The sequence below is a fragment of the Sinocyclocheilus rhinocerous genome, unplaced genomic scaffold, assembly GCF_001515625.1.
Source record: "Sinocyclocheilus rhinocerous isolate Xijiao unplaced genomic scaffold, SAMN03320098_v1.1 scaffold1436, whole genome shotgun sequence".
In the NCBI taxonomy this organism is placed as follows: Eukaryota; Metazoa; Chordata; class Actinopteri; order Cypriniformes; family Cyprinidae; genus Sinocyclocheilus; species Sinocyclocheilus rhinocerous.
Window position 1 is genome coordinate 932,557 of NW_015647013.1, and position 10,748 is coordinate 943,304.

At 35.6% G+C, this 10,748-nt stretch overlaps 1 protein-coding gene across 3 annotated transcripts in view; it reads left to right on the forward strand.

Moving 5' to 3' along the window:
* Positions 1-10,748, forward strand: part of LOC107708253 (max dimerization protein 1-like) — a 33,730-nt gene that overhangs the window by 20,648 nt on the left and 2,334 nt on the right. For all 3 annotated transcript variants that reach the window (XM_016512440.1, XM_016512441.1, XM_016512442.1), the window contains one exon: positions 641-791. In XM_016512440.1, the coding sequence (XP_016367926.1) occupies positions 641-791 (151 nt within the window). The remainder of the gene's footprint in view (positions 1-640; positions 792-10,748) is intronic.

Genomic DNA, 10,748 nt, shown 5'->3' on the forward strand with positions numbered 1-10,748 from the left:
AATTTAAATTCAAGATGAACACCAGTAGACTATTATTAACTATAAATATTCTGTAAAAACAACAAACAGCAGCTTTTAGCCTGTCATCATGATGCAAGCATGAAATATCAGTCATACAGTAGTAGTTCTTCACAGGTTTTTTATTCAATTGCGCTGCTTTTCCATTGTTTATTCTATGTAAACATGAACACATTTGACCGTTGCGCTTGCATCTCATGCATGAAACGGCTTTCTGAAAATGCGGCGCTCAAGTTAACCCTTTCCCTGCCAACGTTTCTGAAAAAGTTGCCAGCCAAAAAAAAAAAAGCGCATTCTGTGTGAAAAATGACACCTAGCGATATTTTCATGGTCCTTCGCATGCATTTGGGTCATTCTTTTCTCTTTACTGTTATCATTGGCATATTGTCAAAGTGTCTAATTCTAACGCTTGGTGATCAAAACCGTGATTCCTCGATTTATAAAAAATAAAATCGTGGCCAAACATTACATTAGAATTAATAGATACAATCGGAAAAATCGCCCAACCCTAGATACAGTACTATTCAAATGATTTGGGTTCAAATGAAAGAAGTCTCTTATCCTGAAGGCTTCATGCATTTGATCAGAACATACAGAGGTTGAACCCGTGTGTGTTTTGCAGAGGTTGGAGGATGGTGAGAGGAAGGCCCAGCACACTATAGACCAGCTGCAGAGAGAACAGAGGCACCTGCACAGATGCCTGGAGCAGCTCGGTGTGGAGCGCACACGAATGGACAGCATGGGCTCTTCAGACAAATCTGACTCCGACCAAGGTATACAAGTCTTATATAACGTTTAGTTTAGTTTTAATGATTTATATAGCGCATTTAATAACGACAGAGTCGACCAAAGTGCTGCACGAAAAATTAAACAAATGCATAAAACGAATAACAACATAAAACAGATCACAAATTTATGACAGAGGTAAAAACACCCGCGCTAATTTCAAATAATGTGGCATGAACATTCAAACGCAGCATCAGAAAGCGACATTAGTGAAACGTGTCTAAACCCGGATGCAAGTTTATATCTATTTTTGCTTTCAGTATGGCTAAGTCTTATATAACGTTTAGTTTAGTTTTATTGATTTATATAGCGCATTTAATAACGACAGAGTCGACCAAAGTGCTGCACGAAAAATTCAACAAATGCATAAAACGAATAACAACATAAAACAGATCACAAATTTATGACAGAGGTAAAAACACCCGCGCTAATTTCAAATAATGTGGCATGAACATTCAAACGCAGCATCAGAAAGCGACATTAGTGAAACGTGTCTAAACCCGGATGCAAGTTTATATCTATTTTTGCTTTCAGTATGGCTATAAAGGTCATGCAAAACAATATTCAAACACTTAACACTGAATATAGCAAATAATCATTACCTGAGATTATCACTGTCATATTTTGTATGTTTTTCCAGCCGCGACGTCGCAGAAAATAGAAACTGTTTTTAAAAAATAGAATTCGCTGTCGCAGGTGGTTAGGACAAAAACTACATGGAAAAGATCACTTTTATCGCGACACGGTGTTACAGTTTGATTCCCCCAAAAAATCTAAAGATAAAAATATTAATGCTGACAGATTGAATAATAAAATCTGCAATTAGCGAAAGTTGAGAGAAGAGATCCAGTCTAGAGATGAGCAGACACGGAGATCCAGATTTTGTGTTTGTTCATTCGTTTTTAGTATTCAACAGGCAAAGTTCTTTAGTTTTCTGTACCTGAATACAAAAAATGTTTGAATAAAACAGACTACTGGGGGGTAAAAAAATCAGAATATTTATCTTGCGACTCTTTCAACAAAAAACAACAATAAAAACAAAAACAGCAGCAGCAACAACAACCATTTTGGTCGTAACATTGTGGTTGGTGGCCCTTGGCTTGGTATTGTTGGCAGAATTTGGCCCTCAGTGAAAACTAATTGAGGAACCCTGGCCTAGATGCTGCCACTTAAAATGCACGATCCCCCTCGAGTTTCAAGCGCGTCATAGGTACCAACAATAAAGTATTTGATGACCTTAAAGGCCTGTTAGTATCATGGTACGAGAGATCAGACAGGTAAGATGGTACACAAATGGCAGCACCTTAAACTGAATTTAAACTTGATAGGAAGCCCGTACAAACTAATCAAAACTGGAGTGATACTTTCTCTCTTGCTGGTCCCTGTTAAAAGTCTGGCTGCAGCATTTTGGACCATCTTGTGACGAGATAAACAAGATTGAGTGATCCCTAAGCACAATTCAATTCAAATTTATTTGTATAGCGCTTTTCACGATGCAAATCGTTGCAAAGCAGCTTTACAGAAAATTAAAGTTTCTACATTATATTTAGTAGTAGCTTATCAGCGGTGACTATCTCAAGTTGATGTCCATATGGCAGAAATGTACGGTAAAAATCAAGCATGTCATGTAATCAAACAGATGGCGAACTCTATTAACAGTAATGATTATATGAATCTTGGACCAATCTTGGACTATTGAAATAAATGCATTACAGTTTCCAGATCCTTAATAGAAAGAAAAGATTTAGTTTTAGCAATCATCCTAAGCGGAGAAAATGCTAATTTAACAACTGAATTTATCTGTTAAATGAACGGGTCTTTAGAATCATTTCGCTGTAAAAAAATATCCGCCATCCAAATTTTAACTTCACTCACACAATCAATCAGAGACTGGACAGATATATTCTCATCTGGTTTCATTGGAAGATAAATCTATATATCATCTGCATAAAAATGGTATGAGATATAATGCTAAAGGAAGAAGATAGAGGGAGAACAAAACCGGGCCTAAAACGGAACCCTGGGGTACCCCACATGTACATGCAGCATTGACAGAGGTAAAATTCTCAATAGCTACAGAAAAAGATCTCCCCTTAAGATAGGATGAAAACCATCTTAAGGCTGTTCCCCTAATTCCAACGTACAGCTCCAATCGCCTCAGTAAGATAGAATGGTCAAAAAGAAACAGGTAACACATGGTTTAGCATGTGTGCTTCATTACTTAGAGCCATGGATGTAAAACAGGTGATGTGTGTGTCAAGCTGCTGACAGTTCCCACATTTCTCTCCACTGTTTGTATTAATTAAACTGACAAAAATATATTTAAACTGTAGCGGAGCCAGATACATACATTAATGAATGGGTTTTGGTAGCTTAATGGTTAACAGTTTGGACTGGTAAACATATTTAATCCCAGAGTAGCCTATGAATTTGATTTGTGAATCTCTAGTTTGGACCAAAGATTCAATCCAAGTGTGAAAACAGCCTTTGAAAGACTGTAAGATTTATTTTTGAGAGGATTCAACATCACATGAGAGCTCACGTGATGGTCCTAGACTGAATTATAGTCACGTGAGTTCATGTAAATAAAAAACGTTCTAAAGAATAGAAAACATAAGTAGCATGTTTACAGCATCATTACATTAAACATTAGATACAAGACTGTCATTTAAAGCATTTGGACATTTTTCCTCATGATTCCTATCTTTGTGGTAGTTGTCCAATATAACCGATGCATAAGAAATAAAAAGTAACAAATGCTTAACTAATGCATGTAACAATAAAAAAAGTACAAAATAAAAATGTATTTAAAATGTTCAGTAACACTTTATTTTAAGATGTTCTTGTTACACATTACATGTGCTCGCTATTATAATAACAATAAATTATGCATAATTACATGCAAGTAACCCTAAGCCAAACCCTAACCATATAGTAAGTACATGTAGTTAATTAATATTACTCAGTACTTACATGTATAATTACACTAACAAGGACACCTTAAAATAAAGTGTAACCAAATGCTCTGAAAACAGATGAAAATAAAAGAAGAATTCACAGAATGAGATGGAGTGCGATCAGTAAATGCTGAACAGTTGTGTTTTAGTCTGAAATGTAAATGAGAGTAAATGCAAGTTAAATATAAAATATTAGTTTTAATAACAAAGCACACAGAAATACTGATGGGTAAAATGGCGACAGATGACTGAAAGTCAAACAAATGTGGATGGATGTGAATGTGAAGTAAGAGAACAAACAAGAGAACTGAACTGTTTGCTTTTGCAACGCGTCGAAACCTGTACTGCTCATTTAGTGCACATTAAACAGAAATTCTGTAGTCCTTTATTGTAATAATTGCACAAAATGCTTCTCAGGACTCGTTTTCGTGCATTTATGTCACGTTGCCATACGTGTATTATTTAACTCGGACACAACATGCTCAAATATGTAAGATCCATTTGTGAGGCTTCTAAGAACTCTAAAAATACCCAGAAAAGGTAAAAGGTTTTTTAGTGGCAATGCTTCTACCTAGAACCAGAACTGTACAAGATTCAGGTTCGCTTGCAGACTCACAGTGGAGGTTTGATGATCACATGCTTTTTGCCAGAAATGAGACAAATGATTGTCTTGAGGAGTTCGTATTTTATATGGTGTGGCCTGTCCTACAAACAGATGGCACGCAGACAGACTTCAGCATGATGAATGCTTTAACACCTAAATTGGAATGTTGCCATGGAGATAATGGGCCAGAATGACTAAACGTAGCACTCTTCAAAATGCACATGAAAATGCTATAACCTTAAAAACGGTCGATCGAAAACAAGTTCTTAAAATTACAGCTTGCACCATGTGGTTTCCATGCAGTTATAATTTCTGTGCATGTGAATAGATTTTTTTATTATTAAAGAAACAAATGCAGCATGTGCATATAGTATATAACAAAAGACAACATTTATCAAGGAACGTTTGGTAGATGATGTTAATACAGATGAAGCGGAATGACATGTCAGAACAAAAAGCAGCTCGCTCTCTTTATAATCAACAAAGTTGACTCTTAAGTGTGCACTGGTGAGGGCTTCATTGATTAGAACGTGATCGATCTTGTTTGTCGTGTCGAACCGCTTGTTTGCAGTGTAGACACACGTCATCCATCAAACCTTTGTGGTTTAGGTGGTTTGCAAATGTCTTGTGTTTTACCTTTACATTTAGTCTAGAGCTGCATAACAATTATTGCCATAATCGATCAACCTGTTGGTTATTTCTTGGATTAAACGAACAAAAAGCCTAATTTAATTTTCTGAGTTTATGAAAAACAACTTCAACCAATAAATCGCTAAATTATAAAAATAAATAAAATCTCTAAAAATTTAAGTGTAAAATGTAAGGGCAACAGGTCATTTAAGCTCAAAGGGAATTATTTAAGATTATTTAAGACAGAATCACTGTTTTACGGCTGATCACTGAGTCGGCCAGCGATTCATTGGAACGAGCCGTATAACATCAACTCTTCAATGGATATTAATATCCAAAATATAGTGAAAACACTATTAGTTAGCACAGTAACAAGATCGGCAGTTTAAGACATTAACTTGTAAGCACAAAACACAAGATACTTCTCTTTTCAATATAAATAAGACTTTATTGGATAAATCTAAGACAATATAAAATAATCTAACACATAAACACACGCACTCACACATTCACACAAGTTGCAGGAAGAGAGAAAGTGAGGAGTTTAAGAGAATGAAAATGTGAAATCCCAAGTTTACAGCAATATGTGCAATTGCATAGACCTGAACAACCATCAATCACTTAATTAACCCTGATGCAAATCGTTGCAAAGCAGCTTTACAGAAAATTAAAGTTTCTACATTATATTTAGTAGTAGCTTATCAGCGGTGACTATCTCAAGTTGATGTCCATATGGCAGAAATGTACGGTAAAAATCAAGCATGTCATGTAATCAAACAGATGGCGAACTCTATTAACAGTAATGATTATATGAATCTTGGACCAATCTTGGACTATTGAAATAAATGCATTACAGTTTCCAGATCCTTAATAGAAAGAAAAGATTTAGTTTTAGCAATCATCCTAAGCGGAGAAAATGCTAATTTAACAACTGAATTTATCTGTTAAATGAACGGGTCTTTAGAATCATTTCGCTGTAAAAAAATATCCGCCATCCAAATTTTAACTTCACTCACACAATCAATCAGAGACTGGACAGATATATTCTCATCTGGTTTCATTGGAAGATAAATCTATATATCATCTGCATAAAAATGGTATGAGATATAATGCTAAAGGAAGAAGATAGAGGGAGAACAAAACCGGGCCTAAAACGGAACCCTGGGGTACCCCACATGTACATGCAGCATTGACAGAGGTAAAATTCTCAATAGCTACAGAAAAAGATCTCCCCTTAAGATAGGATGAAAACCATCTTAAGGCTGTTCCCCTAATTCCAACGTACAGCTCCAATCGCCTCAGTAAGATAGAATGGTCAAAAAGAAACAGGTAACACATGGTTTAGCATGTGTGCTTCATTACTTAGAGCCATGGATGTAAAACAGGTGATGTGTGTGTCAAGCTGCTGACAGTTCCCACATTTCTCTCCACTGTTTGTATTAATTAAACTGACAAAAATATATTTAAACTGTAGCGGAGCCAGATACATACATTAATGAATGGGTTTTGGTAGCTTAATGGTTAACAGTTTGGACTGGTAAACATATTTAATCCCAGAGTAGCCTATGAATTTGATTTGTGAATCTCTAGTTTGGACCAAAGATTCAATCCAAGTGTGAAAACAGCCTTTGAAAGACTGTAAGATTTATTTTTGAGAGGATTCAGTCCTAGACTGAATTATAGTCACGGGAGTTCATGTAAATAAAAAACATTCTAAAGAATAGAAAACATAAGTAGCATGTTTACAGCATCATTACATTAAACATTAGATACAAGACTGTCATTTAAAGCATTTGGACATTTTTCCTCATGATTCCTATCTTTGTGGTAGTTGTCCAATATAACCGATGCATAAGAAATAAAAAGTAACAAATGCTTAACTAATGCATGTAACAATAAAAAAAGTACAAAATAAAAATGTATTTAAAATGTTCAGTAACACTTTATTTTAAGATGTTCTTGTTACACATTACATGTGCTCGCTATTATAATAACAATAAATTATGCATAATTACATGCAAGTAACCCTAAGCCAAACCCTAACCATATAGTAAGTACATGTAGTTAATTAATATTACTCAGTACTTACATGTATAATTACACTAACAAGGACACCTTAAAATAAAGTGTAACCAAATGCTCTGAAAACAGATGAAAATAAAAGAAGAATTCACAGAATGAGATGGAGTGCGATCAGTAAATGCTGAACAGTTGTGTTTTAGTCTGAAATGTAAATGAGAGTAAATGCAAGTTAAATATAAAATATTAGTTTTAATAACAAAGCACACAGAAATACTGATGGGTAAAATGGCGACAGATGACTGAAAGTCAAACAAATGTGGATGGATGTGAATGTGAAGTAAGAGAACAAACAAGAGAACTGAACTGTTTGCTTTTGCAACGCGTCGAAACCTGTACTGCTCATTTAGTGCACATTAAACAGAAATTCTGTAGTCCTTTATTGTAATAATTGCACAAAATGCTTCTCAGGACTCGTTTTCGTGCATTTATGTCACGTTGCCATACGTGTATTATTTAACTCGGACACAACATGCTCAAATATGTAAGATCCATTTGTGAGGCTTCTAAGAACTCTAAAAATACCCAGAAAAGGTAAAAGGTTTTTTAGTGGCAATGCTTCTACCTAGAACCAGAACTGTACAAGATTCAGGTTCGCTTGCAGACTCACAGTGGAGGTTTGATGATCACATGCTTTTTGCCAGAAATGAGACAAATGATTGTCTTGAGGAGTTCGTATTTTATATGGTGTGGCCTGTCCTACAAACAGATGGCACGCAGACAGACTTCAGCATGATGAATGCTTTAACACCTAAATTGGAATGTTGCCATGGAGATAATGGGCCAGAATGACTAAACATAGCACTCTTCAAAATGCACATGAAAATGCTATAACCTTAAAAACGGTCGATCGAAAACAAGTTCTTAAAATTACAGCTTGCACCATGTGGTTTCCATGCAGTTATAATTTCTGTGCATGTGAATAGATTTTTTTATTATTAAAGAAACAAATGCAGCATGTGCATATAGTATATAACAAAAGACAACATTTATCAAGGAACGTTTGGTAGATGATGTTAATACAGATGAAGCGGAATGACATGTCAGAACAAAAAGCAGCTCGCTCTCTTTATAATCAACAAAGTTGACTCTTAAGTGTGCACTGGTGAGGGCTTCATTGATTAGAACGTGATCGATCTTGTTTGTCGTGTCGAACCGCTTGTTTGCAGTGTAGACACACGTCATCCATCAAACCTTTGTGGTTTAGGTGGTTTGCAAATGTCTTGTGTTTTACCTTTACATTTAGTCTAGAGCTGCATAACAATTATTGCCATAATCGATCAACCTGTTGGTTATTTCTTGGATTAAACGAACAAAAAGCCTAATTTAATTTTCTGAGTTTATGAAAAACAACTTCAACCAATAAATCGCTAAATTATAAAAATAAATAAAATCTCTAAAAATTTAAGTGTAAAATGTAAGGGCAACAGGTCATTTAAGCTCAAAGGGAATTATTTAAGATTATTTAAGACAGAATCACTGTTTTACGGCTGATCACTGAGTCGGCCAGCGATTCATTGGAACGAGCCGTATAACATCAACTCTTCAATGGATATTAATATCCAAAATATAGTGAAAACACTATTAGTTAGCACAGTAACAAGATCGGCAGTTTAAGACATTAACTTGTAAGCACAAAACACAAGATACTTCTCTTTTCAATATAAATAAGACTTTATTGGATAAATCTAAGACAATATAAAATAATCTAACACATAAACACACGCACTCACACATTCACACAAGTTGCAGGAAGAGAGAAAGTGAGGAGTTTAAGAGAATGAAAATGTGAAATCCCAAGATTTATAGCAATATGTGCAATTGCATAGACCTGAACAACCATCAGTCATTGAATTAACCCTCGCATTGAGTTCTTCAGTGAGGCTAAAATTTATATTAAATGCACCAGTAGAATCTGGAGGTACTTGCGTTGCTTGTTTAGGGGGTTCCCTTGTTGTCGTCGTTGCAGAAGAGTTCGTTGATTGGCTGGAAGCAGGGCTGTGCTATTAATCGCATGCGATTGTCATGCGCGTGATTAGTAGTAAATCTCCATCACCTGCTTTTAGATTGAGCGGCATTCACTACACAGAGCCGTAGTTCACTGACAATTAGGCAATATCGCGTTCATAATCGCAGATGAATCGCATTCGATTATGAACGCGATATTGCCTAGCTTCTCAGTGAACTACAGCTCTGTGTAGTAAATGCCACTCCATCTGAAAGCAGGTGATGGCGATTTACTACCAATCACGGAACCGGCTTTACTGACGAGATGCGCATGACAATCGCATGAGATTAATTGCACAGCCCTAGCTGGAAGTCCAGTTGTCGTTCGAAGTGACATCTTGGGAAGCCAATGGTTGGGCGTTGGCTGAAGATGCGGAGTTGTGGGCTGGTTGAAGTTTTGATGCCAGCACAGTCGGAGATGGATTTGGAGACATGGCTTTGTGGCAAAACTTGACTCGGAACACAAAACTCTCAATGGAAAGAAAAGAAACTAAAGTAAAAGAAAAAAAAAGAGTAAAGTTTGACTAGGTGGCGTTTCTCCCCATGGTTTTAGAGGAGCTGCTGGCATGCAAGCCAGAGCACGCTGGAATGGCGCTCGAAGAATTCATGGGCAAAAAGCATGGCTAAAAACATAAAGCAAAAAGCATGGCTAAAAACCTAAAACAAAAAGCATGTCTAAAAACATAAAGCAAAAGCATGGCTAAAAACCTAAAGCAAAAAGCATGGCCAAAAAGCATGGCTAAAAAGCATGGCTAAAAACCTAAAGCAAAAAGCATGGCTAAAAGCATAAAGCAAAAAGCATGGCTAAAAACCTAAAACAAAAGCATGGCTAAAAACCTAAAGCAAAAAGCATGTCTAAAAACATAAAGCAAAAAGCATGGCTAAACCAACATGTTATCTTATCAGGTCACATGGTCCGGATTTTCCCGCTCTTGCAGTGAATAATTTGGGCATGATTTCTATAACAAGAATATAATACATTTTACAAAGTACTGATTCATAGAAACGTTTAAAGCATGAAAATTCAAACGCATACATACCCAACATGAATATAATCCTATAAACTATTCAATAGTTATTCAAAATACATAGACAATAAGTGATTAGGACATGATGGGGTGGTTTAGATTTATGACGTTGTCTTGTTATCCTGGGCCTCTGTGGAATTTGGCTCTTTGGGTTGTTCAACATTCAGAACGATTCGATTCGATTTGCAATTAAATTCGATTCGATTCGATTCTGAATTCTTTAAGTGCATTCACAGGATTATTTAAATGCTTAGTCAGGGGGCAAATTACACAGCAGCCTTTATAGTTACAGAACCATAGGTTAGAGAAAGAAAAAAACACTTTTGTCTATTGTTAGATGCTAGTTTAATGATGCTATGGCATGTAGGGATGTAACGATTCACTCAACTCACGATTCGATTCGATTCACGTGTTTTTTTTTTTTTTAACAAAATGAGATTTAAGACAAATTATAAATAAAATGTGTCCTTTTATTATTGCTTGGACGTGAAATTTAAATATTACACTATAATAATATACTAATATAGCACTTGCATATTATTGCTCTTTTGTTGGTTTTGATTGCTTCTATTGTCCTCATTTGTAAGTCGCTTTGGATAAAAGTGTCTGCTAAATAACAAAATTTAAATATAATGTAAA